The 27,159-nt window shown below is 38.2% G+C and overlaps 1 protein-coding gene across 4 annotated transcripts in view; it reads left to right on the top strand.

The window, feature by feature from the left end:
- Positions 1-23,555, top strand: part of rapgef4a (Rap guanine nucleotide exchange factor 4a) — a 36,114-nt gene extending 12,559 nt beyond the window's left edge. For 3 of the 4 annotated variants that reach the window (XM_004557737.5, XM_004557740.3, XM_004557739.3), the window contains 27 exons: positions 5,535-5,607; positions 8,530-8,591; positions 9,609-9,659; positions 9,733-9,839; positions 11,266-11,387; positions 11,486-11,669; positions 11,749-11,833; positions 12,337-12,397; positions 12,535-12,611; positions 12,730-12,876; positions 13,806-13,921; positions 14,839-14,924; positions 15,295-15,373; positions 15,498-15,648; positions 16,348-16,436; positions 16,603-16,633; positions 16,725-16,803; positions 17,452-17,598; positions 20,599-20,696; positions 20,934-21,059; positions 21,193-21,371; positions 21,448-21,538; positions 21,624-21,674; positions 21,778-21,865; positions 21,981-22,045; positions 22,144-22,198; positions 22,848-23,555. In XM_004557737.5, the coding sequence (XP_004557794.1) occupies positions 5,535-5,607; positions 8,530-8,591; positions 9,609-9,659; positions 9,733-9,839; positions 11,266-11,387; positions 11,486-11,669; positions 11,749-11,833; positions 12,337-12,397; positions 12,535-12,611; positions 12,730-12,876; positions 13,806-13,921; positions 14,839-14,924; positions 15,295-15,373; positions 15,498-15,648; positions 16,348-16,436; positions 16,603-16,633; positions 16,725-16,803; positions 17,452-17,598; positions 20,599-20,696; positions 20,934-21,059; positions 21,193-21,371; positions 21,448-21,538; positions 21,624-21,674; positions 21,778-21,865; positions 21,981-22,045; positions 22,144-22,198; positions 22,848-22,975 (2,628 nt within the window). In that variant the 3' untranslated portion in view covers positions 22,976-23,555. The remainder of the gene's footprint in view (positions 1-5,534; positions 5,608-8,529; positions 8,592-9,608; positions 9,660-9,732; positions 9,840-11,265; positions 11,388-11,485; positions 11,670-11,748; positions 11,834-12,336; positions 12,398-12,534; positions 12,612-12,729; positions 12,877-13,805; positions 13,922-14,838; positions 14,925-15,294; positions 15,374-15,497; positions 15,649-16,347; positions 16,437-16,602; positions 16,634-16,724; positions 16,804-17,451; positions 17,599-20,598; positions 20,697-20,933; positions 21,060-21,192; positions 21,372-21,447; positions 21,539-21,623; positions 21,675-21,777; positions 21,866-21,980; positions 22,046-22,143; positions 22,199-22,847) is intronic. The other variant, XM_004557738.5, reaches the window with a different exon arrangement.
- Positions 23,556-27,159: the final 3,604 nt, after the last annotated feature.

Below are 27,159 nucleotides of genomic sequence, written 5' to 3'. Positions count from 1 at the left end.
TAACAAAAATCTCTCTCTGAGAGATTATGATGCAAAATTAATTAAAAAATCTTGACTTCACTATTGTTAATCTGTGGTATTGCTCAGAAGTGCAAGATTACCTTTTCTGTTGAAATCTGCTCACTTTTAGTCTCTATAGAGTGAATGTGGACAAACATTACATTTGAACCCTTTGTTTTCAGAAATTTCAGGAACATAGTTTTTTTATTATTTATAATTCTTTGAACTTCATCCTTTGTTCTGGGTTCAGCTTTGAAGATGCTACTTCAAATGAGTAAATTCATATTTTTAAAGCATGTTTATACCTCATTTCTATACTTCAGGTTGAAAAGGGGACCTTTTTAAGCTGCTCTTTGAGTTGAACTTTTTAGATCTATTATCTATAGTTCTGCTTTTACTCCGAGCATTCGACTCCAACGATGAGCTTTTTCTCATTGCAATTGTTTGAAATATTTATGAAATATAGAGTTTTTGCACAAAGGTAAAAACCAAACTTAACAGTAAGTGAAATGTAATTGTAAAAATGAATAGAAAAAAATGGATGAAAACAATATTCCCATGTTGAATTTACACCACAGTGTCCTATTTCACCATGTTTGATGTCCAAAACTGTAAATAATTGTAAATAATAATTTCATGATGTGTTGGTCTGCTCTATTATCAGTTTAAACAGCATCATTCTTAGTTTTGAAGTATTTGTAAAATTACTGATCTGCTTTAAGCAAAAGTTCATGAATTTAGTCATGGAAATAAAACAGTCATTCATTTGGATAAAGGGTTGAATCAAAAACTGTGGGCTGACTAATCCATTGTGCTTGCTGACTTAATGACAAACTGTGAAGGATAATTTGATTTGCATATCTTATTTGGTCTTTCTAATTGATGCTTTGCACATTATGCTGTCAGAATCAGCTCAAGTACAAGTGTGGATGTTATTTTCCAAACTGCTTGTGAGTCCTAATACGGACTCTGTGTTAAAAACTTGAACCAGTACATTCTCCCTTCCTAAAGATACTTTCACACAACCATCATCAGGGTTCACAGAAAATGGACTTAAAAGAGAAAACATCCAGTGAGCAGCTATTCTCTGGGTTAAAATAGCTTGGTGATGTCACAGGTCAAAGGCGAATTGATAAAATGCTTACAGCTGTTATAACACTTGCCAGCAACACTTGTTACAACCAACGTATGCAGAACATCATCTCTGAAAGCAGAACACATTGAAAATTAGAAAATTAGAAAAAACATTACTGCTACAACATTTGGATAGTTTGATCACAATTTGTTGTAAACAACATGAAAGGTGGTTCATGTTCACTTTGTGGTGTAATTGCTGTGAATAGTGTAGTGCTGTATGCGCCCCTGAGTGCCAATCAAGCATCTTTTTTTTTTCAATGCAATTCAGTTTTATTTATACAGCACCAAATCACAACAGTCGCATCAATGCACTTTATATTGTAAAGTAGACCCTACAATAATACATACAGAGAAAAACCAAAGAATGTCTTTCCCACTGTGAGCAAGCACTTTGGCAACAGTGGGAAGGAAAAACTCAATTTTAACAAGAAGAAATTTCCAGCAACGGATGTATCGCCAGATATGTTATTTATTTGTTTATTTATTTATTTATTTTTGCCTGTCCTGTTTGGCTCTTTTGCCATCAGAATTATTGTCTAAAGGCAAAGAAAAATGTCCAACAGATTTACTTTACCAACCCAGCCTTGCCGTATTGGTCTATTTGAGTCGCCTTTTATTGTTTATTTTATTTTAACCTGCTAAATACGGGACAGACTTGACTGGGGAAAAGAAAGAGAGGAATCAATCAAGCATCATTTAAAGGCCAAAGCCTACCTGAGTATTGTTAGTGTCCATGTTGTCATGGTTGAAAGATTTCTGGATCCAAGTTACCTACCAAAGTTAAGGACTTTAATTATAATAAATGATCAAAAAGGCTGAATCAAAGTTGGCTCTAAATTCAGTCTTAGGAATAAGGTAATGTCTGAGAGGCACAGTTAGACTGGGCAGGTATGGCTGAGTAGGGCTACTGCGAGTTTGGTGAGTTTGATGAGTCTGGCAGACCACAGAGCAGCAGATGCTGTTGCTATTTTGTTGAGAAATAAATATTTGAATTAGCATTTCAGAGGAGCAATCCCGGCACATTTAGACATCTTAATAAACGAGCCTCATAAAATGTCAGAAATGACTTTTGCGCCAAATCTACTTATCAAAGTAATTGTAGTATAGCTGCAGTTTGAACCAGTCTAGCTGATCTGCGAGCTGATTTGATGCTCTAATAATCTTCTAATCTGGATGAAAGCAATAAAGGCCAGTGAGTGAATAATCAGACTGATTCATTTCAGTTAAGCAGCAGTTTGACATTTCAGGAAGTACGCCTCGACAAGATTGTTGCCTCTCTAATGTCTGGCTTATAAATGCTAATTTTCTCCAGAAGATACCGACTAGATTGTTTTATGTTGTGTTTTTATACATTAAAAATATAACTGTCTAACTATTTGTTTAACTTGTTACAAAGAAATAAGAAATGTCCGTTTTGAATGTTCCCTTTGCAGTATGGTAAACGAATCTGCATGAAGCTTTACTATTTCTTAAAAGAGCGTAAACATGAGAGTATGGATTTTTAGAAGCAAAACCACAACTAACTGTTATTACTATTTGATGCATTTATAAAAAAGAAAAAAATACATTTCTTAAATAAAAGAAAATGATATACATTTTGAACTAATTTTCTCATCCGAGACTTTTATGAAAAAACGAATATGTTTTTTTTTTCATTTAATATACCATCAAACCAGAAGAAACTGAGTGAAGAATGATGATAAAAAATGACATCCGAGTGAGAAACTTCTTTTTTAATGACTTAAAAGATTTTATTATTACATGCCTGATGTTTTAAAATAAAACAAAGACAGTTTTTATACAGGCAAAAGGTTAGACAGTCCTGAAAACATGGCAGGTTACAGTGAGCTGGTATTAAAACAATTCCCTGCAGAAAATATCGTGTTGTGTATCACAAGAGTCAAAGACGTCATTACGAATAAAATAGAAACTGATTGCTTTTTACACACCTGACAGTGGTCCTAATCCCCCTCGAAAAAAACGCTCCCATCCCATCTGCTGCATTCAGTCCCTCAGGGAGCATGGCTTTACTGGCTCAGAGGGATTGAGTTCATTTGTTCATGCGTGCCTCAGTTTAATCCTAAATCCTTTAATTGTCAGCCAAGATTGATAGAATTGCCGGACTCTGACTGAATCACTGCTTTTGCATTGATTAATTTAAAATTAAATATCTTGTTTTGCATGTTCACAACAGGCACATTATCAAAATCGGAGCTTGGAGAGCTTATATCTTTTAGTATCTTGGTGAGCAACAAGTCAAGTTACAACCTGAGGCCACTGAGGTATATCTAAAAGGCTTGAGGGAAAAGGTTGTGTGCCACTGAGGGCTTGCTTAAGTGATTAACTGACTTCAGAGTGCAGAATTGAGTTTAAAGCATGACCTCTGAGTACGCTGCCATCAGAGGAACAAAGGGCTCTAGAGTTCTTGCCTTCATTCAGTCTCCACTGACCAGAAGATAGGATGGTGGGGAAAATTGGTCTGGCACTAAGTGGTCCTCAATCAGTTTTTTATTGACCTATTACGCAGTGGCTGCAGCACATAATCAGTTTTTGTTTGTCTTTCACCCCATATTAATCTTGAGTTGTCAATCTACTTGGCAAATTCCTATTAAGAAAATATAATTTTAACAATCAGCTGTGTTGGAGTGATGTATTTATGTATGCAGATCTCGTTATTTGATTGACAAAGTTTAAAATACGATAACAAATGCACACTCACTCAATGCTTTATTATTTGTACCTTTTTAGTACCAGTTCAACCCAATTTTGTCTTCAGATATGCTTTAGTTTTTTGTGGAACAACAAAGAAACATTCCTCAGAGATTTTCAGATATGCAGATTCTTCAGCTGCATGTCCATGATGAGAATCTACCACATCCCAAAGGTGCTCTATTGAAGCTCCGCTGACTATGGAGGTGACTCGCATACAGTGAAATCATTGTCATATTCAAAAATAAAGCCTGAGTTAATCTGAATTTTGTGGCACATTAACCTGGTGCAAGCAGCCATCAGAAGGTATACACTGTGTATGGACCTGGTGTGGTCTTCTGCTGTACTTTCAGAGATGTTCTTCTGCATACATTGCATGTTAAAAATGGTTATTTGAATTACTGCTGCCTTCCTATCAGTTCAAAGCAGAACTGTTGCTCACTGAATCTTTTCTCTTTTTAGACTATTATCTTTAAAGTCTAGAGGTGGTTGTGTGGGAAAATCCCATCAGATCAGCAGTTTCTGGAGTTTCAGCCCGTCTTCCGACAACAATCACGGCATGTGCAAAGTTCCTTAAATCCCCTTTCTTCCCCAAATGCTCAGATCGTACTTTAGCCGGTCACCTTGACCATGTCTACATGCCTAAATGCATCAAGCTACTGCTGTGTGACTGGCTAAGTGTACGTTATTAAAAGGTAGTTGTCTGTACCATCTAACTATACTTTACTTCCAAAGCTGGCTGAACACAATTTGTACAGTAATATGCTGCTAGGAAAACAGTGTTAGTTTAAAAATCACAGAAATAATTTGGAATTAAATGGTATTCTATGCATCTTTTTAGTGTTTTTTATTCCTGAATTTGAAAAAAAAACCTGTCTCGCTGGTTACTGTTGGAGTGTCCTATTAGTGCTCCAGTGTCATAAACATTGCATTTGTAAGTGCACGGGTGCAGTATGATGTTCATTATGTAATATCTGTGCTGCCTCAGGACACAATTATGGTACGAGGGAAGTATACTTGTATTGTCTTGCTGTGCTTGTTCTGTGGCTCTCTGCAGTTGGAACAGCATTAATGGACATGTACTTAGTGGCAAAAAGAAATATGCAACATACAAGAGGTATTTGTATGTGGTTTTCCCCTATTTTTAATAATTATGCACTGAACCGTTCTTACATTTGCATGTTAGGACTAATAAGAATGAAATATCATCAGACACCCGAAACCCTCATTGACTTTTTATTTTTTCCACACAGCCTAGAGACAAGTGATGACAGTGGGGGTGATTTCTATTCCTCTTGTCCTGCCTTTGTTAGACAACACATTAATGAGAGGCAGAGATGGGAAATGCTGGAAAAGAGGGAGCTAAAGGACATGGAAAGACATTTAAGAAGTATAGATTTTTGAGTCCTAGAGTGATTCCTGAGACACATTTAAGTATTTTTCCAGTTATTGTGATCTTTTTGCTGCCATAGATCATCAGCCACCTTGATGAGTCAGAAGCAGCTAAATAAAGGCCATCGAGAGTATATTTTAATTTCAGTTTTGGTGTAATAATGATGGATTGACTCCACCTGTATGCATTTATTTGATTCCTATTGATACATATTATATATATATTATACAATTTACTTTACATTAAACATTATTTTATTTACAAGTGTAACTGGTATTTGCTTTTATTTTTATAGAAATATCATCACTGTATGGCTGGACTACTCGCCCCACGCTATGGTGTCATGGAAAGTGGTTGTAACGCAGACAGTAAGTGACCTCGTTTGGACCTAACAACTATATATTTCATTCCTAACTTTGTCAGTTATTATTAGCAGTTACGCCATCATAATCAACAAATGCCTCAAAATCACAGCCTGTCCTGTGATTTTGAAGCGTTCACTGAACATTGCATAAAATGTCATGCTAACATTCAACTGTAAAATGTCGCAGTGCTGATGCTCCGACACGTTTAAACACAGTAGCTTGTACAGATGGTTATAGTCTTAAAAGCTTGTGGATTTGTTTTACTTTCAGCAGCTTTTATGTCACAAATGATAAAACATTTTTGTGGCCGACGGTGTAGAGAGACAGGAAATTTAGAGAAAGGGCGCCTCCGTTTCACTAAATGAAATGGAGCAAGAGTACAGGCAGAAAAAAAGTACTCACTGCTCATGTGCTTCCTAATTGCTCGGCTGTCATGCTGTCCTCAAGTTGATTCAGTTTACTTCAGTGTTAGTATGTTGATTGTCTTCAGAGTTTATCAAGATGAAGAAGAAATTCTTCATTTTACAGTAAATGGCTCCTCTGACTTTATAAATGTTTTTACAAACAACCAATTTTTCTGCTCCTACGAATAAAAAGGATCTTTTATTGTATTTCTTTCTGACTAACTCCATTACTGCGGAACCTCTGGCATTGTGTCGAGGCTGATACTATTATTTCTGCTTTTCTGTTGCAACCTAACTTGATATTGACTTTGCTCTGCTCAAACAGAGCACTTAACTTGCTTCAAAGTCACGTATCATAAAAATGATGAACGGCAGTCCATAAATCCATAGTCTGCTGGTTTACCAACACTGGGGTCACTGTCTATTGTTATGTATTTTTAATGATGATGGACATATTTGAAAGAAAATGCTTTTTAAAGATTTTCTTGTAAAGAACTCCCATCCTCAAACTTACAGTCCCTAAAGCTAAGATTTTATTAACTACTGTAGCTTTTAAAAGTGGATGTGCCTTTTTGGTTGCTGCATGCTTTGCTGCAGCAATATAAGAGCTGGGGTTTGAGTATTTTTGCAGCATAGAGTTGAGTACTGAGGGGTTTTACAGCCTGAACTCGATGCACAGATGCAGAAAGACATAAGTCACACAAGCACCGGCGGCTCGAGGCTGAAGCACTCTCCTGTGCAGAGGCTCAGCCGCTTTGTTACTGTCACAGCAAATCAAATGAATTAAACATGTTTTAAACTGTTTTCTTACAGTGCGCTTTTAAATCACTTTGTTATTAACAGGTCAGCATTGTTTCCTTCACTCCAGTCATGCACTCCACCTAAGCATGCATTTGTTTGGCCACTACAATGGAAAATATTTCTGCTCAGAAACAGCATTTTTCTTTCCTGGCAAATGACTAACACTTGGTTTAACTTTCACTTTACTCTACATTCCTGGTTGAATGAACGGACTGATATCACAGCTTTGCAAACAGAATGATGGGCAGATGTGTTAACTTCTGTAAACATGCACAAATTCTATACAAACACATAACATGAAAAATATAATTCATACTAAAACCGTGCAAGGCTGGTACATGTCTTTATTGTTAGCATGAAATGCAATGACCCTCTCTGCTGCTGAAGGTTTCAATAAAATGCAGAAATCCTCCGGGCTGAACCACGTATACAGTAGGTTATATAAGATGTTTGTGCTTTCAGTGTTTTTCACTCTTTTTTGCACTTGTGGTGAGGAGAACTTTGGGGAAATTTATTTTTTTAAGGATTAATATTAAACAGAAACCATGATGTCAACTGTAAAAGCAACTATGTATGGAGTTTTTTCACAAAATGTTAGGATGTAAACATTTTTCCATCCTGTACTAAAAGTGAGTACTTTTATTTTTATTTTTGACAGTTGTTTGCACGCTGGCAGTAGAGCAGATAAAATGTAGAAAGAAATGAAACAACGCAATACAATTTTAGGCATGTAGATATTTTCAAGACATCTTTGAACGTGGTTTGGTTGTTGGTTCTTGACAGGCTGGTTGGAGTATTTCAGAACACAACTTACAGTATTGGTTTACAGAGAATGGTCAGAAGAAGAGCGGGAGTTCTCTTCGTAAATATGCCTTGTTGAAGCCAAAGGTCAGAGAAACATGGCCAGACTACTTCAAGCTGATTTAAAGGCAAGAGTAACTCAATTAACCATGTGTTACAACCAAGGTTTGCAGAAGAGCAACTCTGCATATGTAACACATTGAACACAGAAGCAGATGGGCTGCAGCGGCAGAAGACCACAGTGGTGCCACTCCTGTCAGCTGAGAACAGGAAACTGAAGCTACAGTTTGCACAGTGTCACCAAAACTGGAAAAACACCAAAGATGTCCAGCTGAGAAATCTGCAGCAACTATGTGATGTTATCGTGTCAATGTGAGCCAAAATCAGCACCTTGTTGAATGTATACCATGAGTAATGAAGGCACTTCTGAAGTCAGGGTGGTCCAACAAAAAGAAATAGTATGAAGAAAGTGTAGTAATGCAGGCCAACATAGTCTGACATTCAAACCACTGACAGTTGTTCTACAGAGTCTATGGAGGAACCTAATTATTCAGCATAAAAAAAATGACCATTGAACAGTCTAAGGAGCTTGGAAAGAAAAGCTTCCGAGAAGCTTCTCGGATGAGAGGAGGTGGAGGTGACTGAGAACCTTCACACCACCACTGAATATTCAGGATGCAATTTTTAATTAAAAAATTCTAACAGAACATGTACAGTATATGCAACTTTTTTGTTTTCAAGGATTAGTTGATTTTTGTTATAGTAAATTTGAGTCCCCTGTAAAGCTTCTTGTGTGTGTGTTTTACTTATAACTTTAGCGGACATCTCAGTGATTATAAACTCTTTTTTTCTCTGCAGTTTTGCAGGATCTTTACAGATCCTTCATGACTAACATACATCCTCTGTTTTTCCCCACCAGGACTGCCTGACAAAGAGAACATAAGCAACAACTCGTTTGTTGTCTCCAAACCTCTGAATAAGGTAATTCCTCTGTCTCTATTTAGGATGAAACCTTTTCATTTTATGAGGCCGCAAGAGCATCCTGTACTGTTGCTCACCTCCTCAGTGGGGCACAGAAATAAGTGTGGAATGTGAAGTTTGTTTAAAGTTGCTCTAAATATAAACACAGTACTGGATTTCTCGTCTCCATCCAGAACAGTTCCTGTCCCCTCTCCTGCTGTCATTTCCTGACCACTGAGTTGATAACGCTGCACTACAGCAGATTTATGGAGCTACATGCGTTGTTCACTTATGGAGTTTAGCCACATCACAATCGCTCTCTTACACAAAAAGAGAAACTGAAAGTGTGAATTCTTGTTATGTAACCGACAAAGACAGAATTAATTTACTATAACATATATAAATAAGCCCAGTTTCTTTGGCAACTGAGTGGTCTAATGTCTTGTAAATAAATGATGAGGCTTTAAAGCTTTCACATAAATGCATGACTTGCACTGCTCTCTGAAGCATTCAGAATGCATTTTAAATGTCAAAGTCCTGCAGCCCACCCCATGGCCATCCTCAGCTGGAAAAATCAAAAACAACAACAACAACAACAACAACAACAAAAAAGCACTCCCAGACTGTAATTCACAGTATCTGTGTCCCATTAAAGCAACTGAATGCATCAGTCAAGACTCTGCTAACGGAACGGTATGGAAAGTAAATAAAAAGTAAATAAAAATCAAATTTGAATGCAATAAAATCATAATGTCAGCTGTGAGTCATGCAGTAACAGCGAGGATGAGATCCTGTGGCCCCACAGTGAGAGGAAAAACATCAGACCGGACTTGTCTCTCTGACACATTGTTTCTTCCCCGATGTATTTTATCGCAAATTACTGGACTGTTTTGTTCTTTGGCGAACCTTCAGTTTTACCCACTTTGTGAGATTCAGTGTAATGCCATCAGTAGATCCTGAGTTTCAGTGTCATGCATGAGGCATTTTATTTCACCTCCTCTCATTTTTTTTTTTTTTATGTTTCACTTTATTTTGCAGAAGTCATTCATTCAAAGTCCAGCCAAACCCCACCCTAAATGCTTTTCTCAGGTAGTAAACACAATCACTGCACTCAGTCAGACTCCACAGTGTGCTGAGATTTAACTAAAATTCTACCGTGCAGGTCCCCTCCGAGAAGATCCTCCGTGCAGGGCAGATTCTCCGGAATGCCATCCTCTCCAGGGCGCCTCACATGATCAGAGACAGGAAGTACCATTTGAAGACGTACAGGTTAGTTCAATAAGGAGAGATCATTAGACAGAGATGAACATGATTTATTGATGCAGAGAATTTAGATAGAGGTATTTGGTGGTTAGACTTCAACAGAAGCCCAGCGGTGATAGGGAATAGAGCAGGACCCCCCCGGGTTTAGACGCTGGTGGTGGAGATGATTTAAGATTTAAAGTAGACGTTGTGAATTAGCCTGAAGAAGGCTGGGAGAAAGATGATTGGACTAGACCAGTGATGTCACAAACAGCTTGATGGCATGGGAAAGTGGAAGTGATGTGAAGCTTAGATTTAGCTGGCAACACCTGGGAACAGAAAGATGTGAGACCCCTTATTGAACTTATGCATAAGCTTCATTTGGCACCCCTTTGTTTTTAATGGAAACACTCAAGCAAAGTGTATTCATTAATTTTTTTTCTATTTTTATCACTCTCTAAAAGCAAAGAAAGCAGTTGAAGAACATTAAGGATTTATGCCAGTATCCAACATCAAAAGCTGGGATGTGTGGGATGAACTTTGGCCAGTGTCACATGGTTTAGTATGGTGTTTTGCCTGAGTAGAGCTGACAGCTATTGGACTGAGGAGCTTCACCAGGTAATGTCCAGAAGAGATCAGGGTTGTTGTGCAGGTGTGAAAACACTTCATGGTAAAATCTCGAAACTCTAATCTGCATTGTAACCAGAGGGGCACAGATGAAAACCCAGCCAGTGGGTGGCCATCGGTTCTCTTCCGGTACTCGAGCTTCCTCCCACAGTCCCACAGTTATTTTGGTGATTCTAAATAGCCCATAGGTGGGAGAGTGAGTGTGAATAGTTGTTTTTCTCTCTGTGTTAGCCCCGTGATAGACTGCCAACCTGCCTCTCCCCTCAGTAACAGCTAGGATAGGCTCCACTACATGTTCTGGAGCTTATTTTGGACTGACAGGTGCAAAAAGGGCAGTAAACACACTTTTTGCTTCTACTGCTTTAGAGTAAATGGCAGCCAGGTAGATTTATCTGGTGAGAGCTAAAAGGTGAGTAAATATCATTAGTGGATTCAAAGAAATGATAATGTTGAACTGTGTTTGCCTGATGTGTAAATGTAAAGGTTCACCACGTCTTAGTGTTGCATTTATAGTTTGTTGTCAATCATCAGTTATATTTATTTTAAGAAATCTTCATAATTTTGTTTGTTATGAAGACATTAAATGTATTCACATAATATTCAATTTTATTTACCACATCTATCAGTACAAGCTGTAGACAGCGGCTGAATATAAAAGCTCTTTTATAGCAAAGCCCTGTTTGCACTTCAAGAGAATAAAATATAACAGCAGAAAATCATGAAAAAGGAAATCAGTTCATAAAACACAGAACAAACAGAAAATCAAAGTGATCTTTCGTACCTGCTCAGCCATGTAGGAGCTCATATAGGCATTTGTCTTTCCTAGGCGGTGTTGTGTGGGGACAGAACTGGTTGACTGGCAATTGCAGCAGAGCTCATGTGTCCACTCTCGCGTTCAGGCTGTAGGCATGTGGCAGGTGCTGCTGGAAGAAGGTGTTCTCAACCACGGTGAGGCTCTGCGTGATGTGTGTCTGCACGTGTGCAGCGCGCGACCCAGTGATTTGAAATTGAATGCCCGCTGTCTGCGCTGTGTTTCTGTGATGCAGTGGACCAGGAGCTGAGCTTCCAGGACAAGTACCTTTTTTACCGCTTTCTGGACGATGAACAGGAGGATGCCAGTTTCCCCACTGAAGACGAAAGAAGGGAGAGCCAAGAGGAGCTACAGGATACCTTGCTGCTTCTCTCGCAGATCGGGCCTGATGCCCATCTGAGGATGATCCTGAGGAAACCGTAAGAATCTGAAGCAGAAATCAGTAAAGGAATAAAAAGGGTGATTGTTTCATGACTTCTTTCATCCTCTGTCTTTTAGTCCATCTGAAAGGACAGCAGATGATTTGGAGATCATTTATGAGGAGTTGCTTCATATTAAGGCCTTGTCACACCTCTCCACCACTGTGAGTACAGTTTACCTGCATTATGTGACCATATTATTCCTTCTCTTAATGCACAGATTGAAATTGCATCTTTCTCCTGGTGAAAAACATCATATCTGGCTCATTAGGCCTTTTGGTCCCATTTGAGTGGTGAGAGTGAAGAAAAATGATGCAAAGATGAAAACTTGCGTGTTAAACACTCATTCACTGATCCTGTCCAAGAACACTTTGACATACACTCTGGATAAGCAAGGCATTAAGTATGTACTGCATAGCTTCAGGGGATTATTCTACAACTAAAATCATCCGTTTGTCTTGCTGCTCGGATTCAGCCAAACCAAAAAACAAGATATGTGATGTGGGACTGCTGTGCGTTTCACTCACATTCAGTTTTAAAGAAATCTTTCAAACACCTGTGCTGCATTGAATAGCTGGAATATTAAGCTTTGCACACATACAGCATGCCTTTACTTTTATTTTGGCTGCTTTCTCTTAATGTTGATCCTCCTGATCTTCCTCTGCAGGTGAAGAGAGAGCTGGCCGGAGTGCTGATCTTTGAGTCCCATGCAAAGGCAGGAACAGTATGTAAGTAATCTGATAAAAAATAGTAATGTGTAATAGATGCATTGTTAATGCTGATTAATGATTGAATTTGCTCAGCACACAATCAGTATTAATTCAACAAAGACAGCCTATATGAAATCAAATCTTCTCTCCCTTAGTGTTCAATCAGGGTGAGGAGGGCACATCCTGGTACATCATTTTAAAGGGCTCAGTCAATGTTGTCATCTATGGAAAAGTAGGTATTTTCCTCTTGTGAAATCATGTTAGTTCTAGAGACATCAAACTGATTATACTGCTTTGACCGGGACGTTGATTCATCACCCAGTAACTGATCAGTATGCCGTCCTGGACAGGGTGTTGTTTGCACTCTTCATGAAGGAGACGACTTTGGGAAGCTGGCGCTTGTCAACGACGCCCCCCGCGCCGCCTCCATTGTCCTGCGAGAGGACAACTGTCATTTCCTGAGAGTCGACAAGGAGGACTTTAACAGGATTTTGAGGGTTAGTGTCTGTTTAAACTCATCTCATTAACAATGAAAAAGCACCAACACCCTCTGTTGGCAAAAATGTAGTAATGCATCCATAAAAGTTATTTAATGCATCTTTTGTGATCGTATGCCAGTCCCTTGCACCCACTAGCTCAATCATCCCACTAAATATGAAATATGTTGATAATGACCTCTTTTACTGATTTGAGGTTAATTAGGTGTGGATGTAAACTAACATCTGGGAGCTCTGACACGTCATAGATTTCCTGCTTGAAATAGAAAATAGAAGCAGAGATTTTTGTTCTAGATTAACTACGTAGTGATGGTCTGCAGATCTAAATGTGTTGAAATTACACATGTAGTGACTGATGGAGTGACATCACATGTTTTTTTAACATATTTTATTAAAGTTGTTAAACGTGTATGATTGATTTACAGAATATCATATTAGGTCTGCATTTGCTTCTTTGGACCACATTAAGTGTGTTAAACATGCTATTAAAAATGCTTAAACAAACAATTAAAAAATTGTACTGAAATTTAGTATTACAGATAGTTTATGCATGCTTATTGCATGGCTCAAAATAGTGCAATGATGGTTCTGAATATTAAATAAATAAAATAGGGAATGAATAATAAGAATAATAATAAGAAAAAAATTAATTAAAAAGCATATATTTATAGTAAAATATCCAAATATGTATAAAAATTGTAAATATCATATAATAACTGATACTTTACATTTCTAAAGAATAACATTTTCACGAAGCTGCTTATGTACTGGCAAACACGTCACTACTGTTTAACACTGTTTAAATGTGACCTCTGGCAGGTGACCTGGGTCGATCAGGTCACATGACTTTATAAACTGAAACAACATTTTCATAGGTCAGTGGTCTCCATAGTAAATGCATTACTGTGTTTGTGTTTATTTGTATGAAGGATGTGGAAGCCAACACTGTGCGACTGAAGGAGCACGGTCAGGACGTTCTGGTGTTAGAGAAGAGCCTCAGCAGCAGTCGAACATCTGTCCAGGGATCCTCTTCCTCTCATTACAAGTAAATATGCCCACCACTAATGCATGTATAGTACAGAGCTGCACTTTCTGGCAGTTGTCTGTTAAACTTGTATCCTTAACTGTCTTCATGTTACAATATAAATTAAGTTGCTGCTTTTATTTAACAGCAAAGAAAAATTGATACTTAAAAATATTTAAAATTGTTTCAGCCATCCTTTTTCTTTGAAGTAATAAGTATGAGCTTTAAAAAAATATATTTGTCCAATCACATGACTATCCCAGGTTGCTGCAGGAGTGATCCTTTCATGGTCACTTTTGAACTTGTGATTACATTTGTGAACAATAGGAAAAATGCTGGACGCTAACAGTCAGTGTGACCAGCAGATAACATGCAGGCAGCACACACACAGCAATCCTGTGAGCTGCAGCCAACGAGCATTATCTTAATAGAGGCATCTGTCACTGCAGCACAGTTGCTAGAGAGACATATTAATGGTTATGATGGCCTTGCTCCTAGGGGGAAAAGAAGACCTGGCAAGTCACAATTACTTGTTTAGGGTCGCCCTCTAATCAACTCCACTCCTCAAACGTAAGAGTGTCAAGACTGTGTTCTCCCCCATGAGTGGGGAAGACATGGCGTTGCTTGTGTAGCTCCCTCTTGCCATGCTGTTATCAAGTAATGAAAACAACCGAGGCTGGATTGTGTTGATTCTCCTTCACGTAGAAGATGCCCCCTCATTTTTTTTTCTCCCCTCGGCTTTTCTCGTGGCACTTAGCCCAGACTCCCCTTCATCTTCAGCTGGCCAAGAACACTGATTGTAAATAGGATTGTTATCAAATGAAGCAATCACAGACACACGTTGAAGGAACAGTCGAGGGCCATAGCTGTGTCATCAAGCATTAAGAGCCAGTGTTTCTTGATTAGTGAAGGGTGTGTTTTATTCTGTTTTCCTGCAGATACAACGTAATGTCTGGGACGCCGGAGAAGATTTTGGAGCACCTCCTTGAAATGATGCGATTGGATTCTCAATTCACAGAGTCAGGTACTGCTCACCATGACACATCCCATGTGTCGAATTAGTGCCATCTAACACGGCCTGTCAATACGATGATCATTTATTGTGGAGAGTTGTCACCTATGCAACATTCTCCTCCGCCCTCGCCGGCTCTGTTTCTCTCCTCTGTCCTCTGCCGACTGTTCTGCACTGACCCGTTTGTTCTTGCCTATAATTAGCCACACATCACAGGGCTGATCTAATTACTCTCGCTTGCGTGGATACATATGGTTTTCATTCGTCGGCAGAGGTGACACAGATGGGGCCGCGAGGATCAAGGCCCGATGCTACTCTTTGATGCTCTCTTTCGCTGGCTACACAGGTGTTTGACATAAGCGTCTTTCTTTTTTTGTTACAGACTCAGCCTTAGATGACTTTGTGCTCATGCACTGTGTCTTCATACCCAACACTCAGCTGTGTCCGGTGTTGATGTCCCAATATCCTTTCAGCATTATGTTCCCTAATTTTTTTTTTATGTTCTTTACCATTCCTGTGAACCTGAAAACACTGGTTCACTGGTTTGCTGCAGCTACATTGTTTCAATCTTTAACTGCTGTGCAGCTACCATGCCCAGGCCTCGCAGGGATCTGAACAGGAGAAGCTGGACTACACGCTTAATAACAAGCGCAGGGTGATCCGGCTGGTGATGCACTGGGCTGCCGTAAATGGGGATCACCTGCAGGAAGAGGATGTCTCAGGGTTGTTTCTGGAGGTCAGCCTAAACATATATGAAGGTTGTTCTAACCTCTGATATAGGTACAGAATAGTCACAACAGCAGAACCGTCTGCAGCTCTGACCAAGACTTGTTCCAGTGTTTCAGATGTGTTCCTAATCAGTTTGCTTTACTTAAAAACAATTAATTGTTAATCATCTTCTTAGATTTTTTGATTCTTGATAATGATAAGATTTTGAAATGTTTTAATAAAGCGAAGGCGCCACACCACTAACCATAACTGATAAATTGATAGAAAATCAGATTTATGTCTGAGTGCATGATGTTCAAATCCAAGAATATCCACAGCTATAATGCTGACAGCCACTCTTTTGTTTCATGGTTGATATTAATTATTTACAACCGTAAACACATACCTTTGCAGTTATCCAAGGTGTTTGCACCTTCTGCTAAGTTTAATTGCACTCTCTCCTCACTATAAATAAACAGACACATGTCAGAAAATCAAAATCACTGAAACTGCAATTTTAAATGTGCATTTATTATAGATGTGAGCATTAGAATATACATATATATATATAAACTCTTATTAAATGAAAGGACTTATGATTCTTGATGATATGCTAACTTAATGTGGTGTGGTGCTTGAGAAAAACTCTTTGTAATTGTATGTTGAAATGAGTTTTAATTAGTTCTTCTGAATCATTGTTTTGCTCAGAGCTTGCTGTGTTTTTCAGGAGTTTTTCATGGCAGTATCTAATGATGCCAAAGCCTTTCCTGCCCTCAGGGATCAACTAACAGAACTGGAAAGAATTGTAAAACGCAAGTAAGTCAGAGCTTTGTTTTTTTGTTTTTAGGTTTTGATATGGATGAAAGGTGCTGTATGTGGTTAGTGTTGAGAATTTAAAGGAGAAAGGCTCTTTAGATAACGATCAAACTTAACTAAAGAGTCATTAACTGTTTTTTTTAAATATTTTTATTTTATTCTTCAGTGCTGAAGATGCCAGATCCTCACAGAAAAAGGTATAAGACCGACTCTTTCTGTTCCAAATTAAAGTTCGTGTTTTTTCAAACGTCTGTGAACCTAAACTGTGAACCTAAAATTCCCACACAGCACAAAGTCCTGCTGCGGCATTTCAGTGTGGGAGAGGAGAAGCTTCAGAAACGTCAGCCCATCAGGAGTAACGATGAAAGTGAGTTGTGGATGAACATCCACTCTCCGGTTTCATAAACATGGATAGCTGGGCTGCTGACTGTCACATTCAGCTATCTATTTGGAACTCTTTATCATGCAGTGATAGCGATAGTCAGTATTTTGAAATAGCGACAGAGGTTCGCTACTCATAAACTCAAAGGATGTTTTCTGTTAAAGCATGATGATTTGGTACCGCTTGTTCTTCAAGTCATCTCTCCAATCTCCAAAAGACACACTGAAAATTGTTGTTCTTGGTTTGGTTTTTGTTCTTTGTACTGATTTAAATAATTTGTTTAGGGGCAGTTCAGTGGTGCAGTGATTAGCGCTGTCACCTCGCTCAGCTGGAGCCTTTCTGTGCAGAATATGCATGTGTGGGTGCTCCAGTTTCCTCCCACAGTCCAAAGAGATGCTTGTTAGGTTAATTGGTGACTTTAAATTAGTTGTGAGGATGAGGATGCGAGAGGTTGTGGGTGTCTCTCTCTCTATCTCTGTGGTAGCTGTGCTAATTTGGATAAATGTTTTGGTCTCTTTAAGGCCATTTAGTGTATTATAGTGACATCTTGCCTTTTTCTCTTCCTTGCTACTTTACCATGCCATCATTCCTTCTTGTTTACAGTCTTATTTTTGTTCTAATTCATTCCTTCAGTCCTGTTCAAAGTCTACTGCTGTGACCACACCTACACCACAATCCGGGTCCCTGTAGCCGCTTCAGTTAGGGAGGTTATCGGTGCTGTGGCTGACAAGCTGGGGTCAGCGGAGGACCTGCTCCTGGTCGGCCTCAGTTCGGCAGGAGGTGAGAGCAACGGCAGTTACTTGTCAAATGATTGGAGATGACAAAAGGTAGAGCTAAAGCTGGGTGATGTATTAATTCTTTCTGGGTGATGTGTGACCTTTTGCGGTGAGTTTGGTGACGGTAATAGGCTGCTTTAGTAGGGGCTAAAGAATGGCCTTGAAGTGGCCCAAGAAATAACCTGAGCTCAGTTTTCCTCATTACATTCAGCAGAAAGCTGTTGGTTCAAGTGGCTGCTCTTTATTGTACTGATATTTGTGTCCGCCAGAAAGTACTAATGCAGCTCTGCCTTCCTCTGAACTTGACCTGGACTTTCCTTACCAGTGGCAAGTCAACAAAGCTGAGGCTGCTCTTATTTGGAGTGGATTATCACAAGGCTCATAAAGAGCATCCAGAAAGTTTTCTGGATCCTAAAATCGATATATTTATTTTTATAGTCACAAATGTACACATAGTTATCCGCAATGAAAAAGCAAAGCAGGTTTTGAAGTTATTCTCCGGTGCCTGTGCAACTGTGTCGGATCCACTGATAAAAAAGAAAAGATACAAAAGGACAACTGTGTTAGAAGGAAAAAATAAAACTATGAGGTAGAGATAGAGATGTCATCAAGGAACAGATCAAGCAAAGGACACAAGAAAATTATGCTGCATTGAAAGTACCCATGAGTGCAACATCCTCTATTATTCCTAAATGCTGGATTTAAAAAAATAATTCCCAACAATGTGTGGATGAAACTAGGCATCATGTCATTAATACCATCTCTGCAGTCAGAAACAGTGCTGTGGGGTTGTTTTCCTGCAGGGCATTGAGACTGGTCGGTATCAAGTAAACTTTTTTCCAGGCTACTCAGGATCTCAGGCTGGTAAAAGAACAATACCAAAGAAAAGCTCCCTTGGTCTCATTTATAAACTGTGCCTGCTAAAAAATTCTCTTCCCCACACATAAAATTATATCTATAAAGGATGAATTTTGGAATAAATCAGACTTTTTTTGAAAGTGAGCCAAGCCATATGTGAAATGGAGATTTTAAAAAGCATGACGGGACTTATCATAAAAGAAAGCAGACTATTCTTAGCAAACCTAGCTATATTAAAATGAACTATTTATTATTCACAAACCTCACTGCAAATTTACTATCTAATTGTATCAGTCCATTAATGTTAATAATATTTGTTGCCAGTGTTGGTGCTAAAATCACTGGAGCTTTGCATAATGATCTGCTTTTTTTCTGTGAACCGATGTGCTTTTGTGCTTCTTTTTGTTTGTAGTCTGACTGTTTATTTTTACCTCTGCCAGAGTCCTTTGGTATGAACTTCCCAGCTCAACCTGCATTACTTTTTTATTCTTCAGTAGCCTTTCTTCTCTTTGTTAGGTACTGACACCAAAGACACCTTTTTTGTTTTGTTTTCTCCGTGTCTCTGGTTAGGCAAAATGCACATCTTCCCCTGTTTAGTAAATGGATGAAGATGAGAAAAAAAATAAGAGGTACATGTGGTCAATTTTAGGTTGACACTTATAGAAGTCTTTGTGTTAGAGCAGCTTCATAAATCTAATGAAAAGAATGTGTATGCACTTTTCGTCCTTTTTGCATACACAAAGTTGGTAGTCATGAATTTGAATGATTATTGTGCGTCTGATCTGTAAACTTAAACCCAACAGTGCATCTGGTGAGACCTGAAAGCAGCACTAATGATCTACAATCAGGCTGGTTGAGTTTGAATATTTCTGCCAAGAAAAATCTGGGCATGACTTTCAAAGAAAGACAGCCAGGTTTATGGGATCAGGTCTGTTAAGTTTGTAGGAACAAGTCTGCAGGCTATTGCTGCTGCTAGAGTGTTTAAAGGTGTTTTAACCAAGTAAGCTAGCAAATATGATGTTAGTCTTTTATTGGTAATGCATTTGGATAACACTTCATGAAATATTGTGTCTAGATATATATAAATAAATAAGCACAATTTATCTGAATTTCAGGACCAGGAGCACACCTCATACATACACCTTCCAGTTCTTTGTCTGTTTGTAATATAGAGAGGGCCGGTACTACAAGCTGTTCTCGTTTCCATGCTTCCCTTTTTCAGTTCATTCACCTCTCATAAGAACATGCTTACAGTTCTGTCTGAGGCCTTCCCCAAACCGCAGCCTGAATTCATGCTCATGCCATCTGTTCCAAAAGTTTCGAAGCATGACTTCAATTCAAATTAGTAGTGCCAATTCGCAACAATAGTTATACTGTAAGGTAAAGCCTCTAGAATATTAGAAAGAAGACCGCTACTATGAACAAGCATTTGGCAACAGTGGGAAAGAAAAACGTCCTTTTAACAGCAAGAGACCTCTAGCAGATGCAGCCTCAGGGAGGGGCAGCCATTTATTATGACCAGATGAAGGTGAGAGGAAAAACAGGAGAGTAGAGGGATTCAGGACGAATGCACACTAGAAGACAGCCATAAATTAATAATTACTAATTTTGGCTTGAACCTCTAAATTGTGGTCTATAAATATGGATGGTCAAGGGTCCAAATGTATGCAGTGTTTTCTATCAAATACACTACAGCAAAACTAAAGCTTTAATCACCTGGATATATATATTTTTTTAAAAAAAGCATATGCAGACAAAGACAGGTTATTCTGGTTGTTTGATACTACACACAGCAGTAAATATCTAATGTCAGCATGGTAACATGTTTGCAAAGAAAATACTATTTGATTTCTGAAGTTTATACATGCCAATTAATTCTGATGGTATTAATTCTTTCATTATTTGGACAAATGTTTAAAAAAGAATTGGAGGAAATGTTTTGGGATCACATAAGGTGTGATCCTCATGCTAAAAATAGAAAAAAGTAACAACTAAATAGGGCACTGAGCACCTGCATGCCTATTCTAAAATCTTTTGGCAAGCCATCTAATGGTTATTATTTTTCAGTCTGAGTGAAAACGGTAGACAAATGGATGTTTTCCATTCATTTTTTTAACCTTTGTGTGTTGTGGTCTTCCTTTTGCAGAGAAAACCATCTTTAAGCCCAGTGATATGTCGGTGTTCTCCACACTCAGCATTAATGGACGGCTGTTTGTGTGTCGGAGGGACCAGTTGGATTCTTTGGTGTGTTACAAATTACATTTACATGAGAAACTCGCATATTAACATGTAGTTCAGCTGCAGCTCCAACCCCAGCTGTACACTATATCAATATCACCCAACACGTCATGTGTATGAACTCATCTACACTCCCAACCAGTTGGCTTTAAACACTTCATCAAATTGATAGAAATGACAGTTAGTTTAGTTCAGCTTTCAGTCTCTGTTTTATAAATGTAATGTGTTTTTCATGCTTTGGAGACCACTTTACCTGAGCAGGAGGGTCCCTCTACAGGATCACTGGCCAGCTTTGAGTTAATGAGCTCTAAGGACGTGGCTTACCACATGACTTCCTATGACTGGGAACTTTTCCACTGTGTACATGAGGTATTCAACAGCAACTGAGTCTGATTAGAAGAGCTGAATATATATCTTCTTTTATTTATTGGTATGAAATATTCAGTTACTTCACTTGCTTATTTTACATGAAAATCAGTTGTTTTTCTTCTGCATCTTGCAGCTTGAACTCATCTATCACACATTTGGGAGACAATATGTGAAGAAAACCACTGTGAACCTGGACCTGTTCCTGAGGAGGTTCAATGAAATTCAGTTTTGGGTGATCACTGAGATGTGTTTGTGTCCTCAGCTGAGCAAGCGAGTACAGCTTCTTAAGAAGTTTATCAAGATCGCTGCCCAGTATGTGGATTTCATGTTCTAATTCAGTTTGTAGTTTGGTTTATTTGCCACACTAATTTCATGTTTCCTGTTAAAGCTGCAAGGAGTACAGAAATCTGAATGCCTTCTTTGCTATCATTATGGGCCTAAGTAACCCGGCTGTTTGCAGACTGAGTCAGACATGGGAGGTGTGTATTTGTGCATTGTCCGTCTTTGGAAAACTATTAATTACTTAACTGCAAGGAAACTTTTGTCTGGTGTTTTTGTTCGCAGAAACTTCCCAGTAAATTCAAGAAGTTTTATGTGGAATTTGAAAACTTGATGGTAAGCTCCAAAGTAAAAAATTTAAGATGAGCCACCTGATCAGAGTAAAATATGAGGTTAGTGTCCAGACTGTGATTGATCCACAGCATGACTGTCTCCACAGGATCCGTCCAGGAACCACAGGGCGTACCGGCTAACAGTAGCCAAACTGGAACCTCCCATCATTCCTTTCATGCCCCTGTTGATCAAAGGTTAGGCCAATTTATTGGGTGACAGTTTATCATTTTGGCCTGTAGACCACAATTGTTTCGCTGCTGAATTGCTTCAACAGCTTTAACACTTTCCAATTGGTCCTTTTTTTTCTAGACATGACATTTACTCATGAGGGCAACAAAACATTTATCGACAGTTTGGTCAATTTTGAGAAAATGGTGAGGCTCTGCTGCGCATCTGTGAATCTTTTTTTTTTTTTTGTTCTTCTCAGCTAATTGGCGATATTTGCTGCTGATCATTGCTCTTTGTCTTGCAGCGGATGATAGCCAACACAGTGAAAATAGTGAGATACTGTAGAAGCCAGAGATTCAGTAAGTTTCAAATGTTTTCTTTTTTTTTTTTTTTGTACTAATTTCACATATGTCGCACTTAAGACAACAAAAGGACACTTTATAAAATTAAACATAAAAATAAATAACCAAAATATATCTTGGAAACACAATATCAAAAAACTGTATGATGAAGAAACAACAATAAAAGACTTTATGTCCTGTTAATTTGATGTCTTTTAGATACATCTTAGAATAAATCTGCAAGCTGGAATAGAACTAACAGAAGAGGCCGTTCTTCTAGAAAGCACATTGGGAGAAATTCTGACAACGACTAGCTTCCCATAATTTTAATTTCTTATTTCCAAAATAAAAAATAAAGTAATATTCTCACAATAGGTCGAGAAAAGTACCTGTTTTGACTGACTGACAGCAAGCTGTAATATTGATCTTTTGAAGTTTAGTTGGAGTATATTATTGGTATCTCTGAACCTTTAACATCTATATTCAATCATTTATCCAGCAGTTTCCTATTAATCCCTTTATATTGATTGCCCGTACAGCTTAGATATACTCAATCAGCACAAATATTTTATTAAAAAGCACAAATATTTTAGGTTCCTATATGATGAACTTACAAATTCTTCTTGCATTTTTTTCCTGACACTGCCCATCTTTTCAATTAAATCAGGTCCAGAGTCACCACTGCCAAGCAAGAACCACCCTGACGTTTGGACTTATATTCGTCAGCTTAACGTGATCGATAACCAAAGGATGCTTACTCAGCTCTCTCATGGACTTGAGCCCCGCAGGTCTTGAAATCCACTCAGGGACAGAAACATTACACGAAGACGCTACTCCATGACGTGATGTGCGCTCGCTTGGGATGAGTTTACTTAGTACAGGATTGAGGACCTGATGTTGTATCAGATAATGAGATGTTGTTTCAGAAGCCTGCCTTGTTAAGCTTTTTCTTACAGTAATTAGTGATATTTTAGCAGTAGTTGTTGGCGGGTGACGTACCTCCTCGTATCATTGTCGTACAGATATCACAACAAACAGCATGAAGAAATGAATGATGTTTGGAGGGATCTCATTCATCAAACTGTGTAAGATTTTAGATGTAAACGCTATATGATGCTGACGCTTACAGGTCTCAGTATTCCTGATATTCAGCTGTTTCGTATATTTTGTATCAGACAATATTTATATATATTTACGTTTTTAAGACTCTTGTGTTGTAAATTGTATACAGATATTTATTTTGACAAGCATGCAGAGGATTATGATTGTTTTACGTTTTTATTCATGTGAGCACATTTCTCTTTAAAGCCTGAGATATCATAAGTGTCTGAAAACCTTTTTGTGCGCTCTAAATAATAAAAAACCTTTAGATGTATTTGTTCAACTTTATATTTATTATCTAGTATAAAGACAGTTTGGTCAGTATAGTGTCAGTGTATAACATGGAAATCAACCAAGACAACTCATGAAACGTTTTCTTACATCTTATTGAATTAGAGCAGCAGAGCAGCAGCAGAACAGGTCAGCTGATCACAGTCTGTACATTATGAAAATCTACTGGAGCACAGAATAGAAATGACTGTGAGCTGTTCAAATCATTGTCGATATCTACGGAGGAGGTCAGGAGAGTGAGTGAGTGTCTGCAGCCATTTGTAAAACATGGTGGAAGCGCTGCAATAATTTGGAGCTTCATTTCAGCCAGTGGTGTTGGACCTCTTGTCAGAAATAATGGAAATATGAACACAAATGTACCATCAGATTTTGATCCACCATGCAATACCATCTGGACACCTCTGACTGGCTTCATTTTTCAGCATGACAATCATCCCAAAAGGCCTACGCAGTAAAAAAAACCCAAACAAAACAAAATCCAAAAGAGACATGGATAACAAAACAATGGAGTATTATCACTCATGGACTGGCCTCCCCAGACCCCGAACCTTAACATCACTGAAGCAACATGGGATCTTAACAGACAACAGAACAAAAGTCAGCCAACATCCAAAGACGAGCTTTGAATGGCCATCAAGACATGTCCATATTCCCGAAGACTACCTAAAGAAATTACAAGATGTTTACCTAAGAGAGTTCAGGCTGTGTTGAAGAATAAAGGTGGTCATACCAGATATTGACTTTCAAGCTAATTTGAATGGTATAAAGAAATAAAACAAAAATATAAAGAAATGGGAGACTGACAGACTGCTTTCTATCTTGTAAATCAGGTTCTGCTTTAAGAAATAGTAATTTATTAGTGCTGCTAAACTTCTAGTGTATATTTGTTTAGTTAAGAGTTGGTTTAAATGACTTTTTTCTGAAAGCTTAAGCTGAAAATATTTGGGGCAGCAAGAAGGAATTAAATGTAAATTAATTCTTATCTCAGGTTTAGCTTTGAGTGATTTGGCGTGTCTGATCAAACATTAATCATCATCACTTCCATTCATTTCTAGAAGTGCATTAAACATTTTTTATTGTTGACTTATACTGTTGACCTGTGAATTGTGTCAACAGTGAAGCAGATGGTTGCTTTATATTTTCCATTCGCCACTACATGAGGAAAGAATGAGTCATTGACAGCTTTTAAGTTTGCAGAAATGTATTACCTAGATTTAATATGCGATGAACAGAGAATCAGTGAATCTGATATCTCACAGTGTTTCTGACGTCACAGTGGAGACTGGAGAAGTACTCATATTCTTCCTCCTGGAGCAGGGGTGTCGAACTCCAGGCCTTGGGGGCTGGTGTCCTGCATGTTTTAGATCTCACCCTGGGTTAACACACCTGAATCAAATGATTCATTCATTTTTAGGCCTCTGGAGAACTTCAAGACATGTTGAGGAGGTCATTTAGCCATTTAAATCAGCTGTGTTGGATCAAGGACACATCTAAAACCTGCAGGACACCGGCCCTCGAGGCCTGGACTTTGACACCCCAGTCCTAAAGCATGTTGTAAATGTACAGTTAAATTTATAAGCTGTATTATTGTTATTAGTGAGGAAGCTCTGATGCTGCTCTGATGTAGCTGGCCAAAGGTTTCCTGATGGTAAACACTTATAGACAGTTGGGGTACATGTGTACGCAATAAATCACAACCTTGAACTCATCTGATATTTTGTTTATAAAGTCTCAATGTGGAGCAACATTAGTTCTTGTGGAGTCAAAAGTAAATTGAAGTGAATGAAAAATTGTTTTATATAAATTGTACTTTATTCTTAAATGCTTTATTAAGATGAAAAATACTTTTGAAGGGTTTTTGAGTGATCTATTTCTGTATTAGTTCATATAGATAGTACAGTACATTTGAATGATTCCTTTGCTTTACGTGGTCTTATTGATTAAGAAATCCACATTGTCATGAGTTTACATGGATTAAATGAGTGGTTGGTGATCTTATTGATTTCCCACCAAGCTTCCTGAGTTGCTGAAATGATGAAGGTCTTACAGCAATTATGTTTTTTGATAGATTGGGACATGAGTATAGGTCTTTAATAGAGAGAAATGCACAGAATGACTTTTCGATTTTAAGTCAAGGATCTTGTTGCATATCTGAATATATCAATTTTATTACGTCGTGTCATCACCCAAAAAAAACCAACAAAAAAACAATCTGACAATCCAATGAAAAGATTTAACACTGCAGACTGATCTAAGCTTTTGCACATATACAAATACATCTGAAAACATCTGTGATGAACAACTGCATAGTGCAGTTAATCCAAGATAACATTATGCATAGATCACATATTAACAATTGTAGAATGTACCTCGTGGGCTTCAAGGATACAAATGTTCCCAAATTTCTAGTAAATTTCCACTTTCCAGATTTCTGAGTCACAGCTTTGCACTGCGCTCACCTTTTTGCCTTCTATCAGTCATCTTCACCTATAATAACAACCTAACCAAAGGGACAACCCCATTAACCCCACCTAGGCTGACCAGGAGGTTTCATTTCAGAACCTGGTTGCTGTGAGAAGTCACACACCTCATCAACCCTTAACTTTCTTGACAGTGGCAATGCAGAAGTCTTTGGGTGTAGCCTGGGTTTAATTGCTAATTGTGTATACCTGAAAAGGTGTTGACAAAGACATTTCTTAGACTTGATTTGGACTGTCAATGCCTTTTAGAGCATTTAGAGTGGTCTCATCCAGATAATGTCTTTTTCAGGGAAACCCTTCCATATTTCAGTGAGACAATGCTAAACTACACACTTTTATTACAACAGCATGGCTTCATTTTAGAAGAATGTGGTTGCTGAACTGGCCTACAAGACCTTTCTACAACTCTAAACATTTGGCAAAGAAGACCCAGAGCAATTAAGCAGCTAGAATCTTATATAAGGCAAGAAAGGGACATTCCTCTCGCAGAAGTCCAGCTGATCGCTCTTTTCAGATGTTCATAGGCTATTGTCCTGATGCATGCTCAATCATCCAGGTAAGTAAATCCCAAAAGGTTGATTCTGTTCATCTGGACGTAGTGTTTTCAATGGGAGAAAGGTTTCGTCACTCATCTAAGTTCATAGGCTATTGTTATACAAAGAGGACATACTGTGCATTATTAAGCACGACCCTGTCCAAACCTTTTTGAAATGTGTTGCTGCCTAGAAATGGCCTTACTTTTTCCCGAAAATTGTAATTTTCTAATTAGAAACATGTATGATTATATGATTTCCATTATTCTATTGTGTATAAAATATCAGTTTCTGAAACTGCAAATCATCACATTATTTTTTATTTACACTTTACACGTTTAAAAAAGAAATTGCGGTTTTAAAAGACATTTTAAAACATTTTTACAGAATCAAATTAATTACAACTACTTTGTTTTTAGTGTACCACTGAGCTGCCCAGTAAGAGCTTGTTAATGAGAAAGAAATAACTGTAATATCCATCACCACGCACAATGTAGGCGTTCGTGCTCGTGTCCAGCAGGGGGAGCTGTTGCCATCAGTATCAAAAGCTGGATGCTGTCCAGTTCAGCTGGCT

The sequence above is a fragment of the Maylandia zebra genome, linkage group LG16 (genome assembly GCF_041146795.1).
Source record: "Maylandia zebra isolate NMK-2024a linkage group LG16, Mzebra_GT3a, whole genome shotgun sequence".
NCBI classification, from domain to species: Eukaryota; Metazoa; Chordata; class Actinopteri; order Cichliformes; family Cichlidae; genus Maylandia; species Maylandia zebra.
This window is presented reverse-complemented; position numbering and strand designations above follow the sequence as displayed.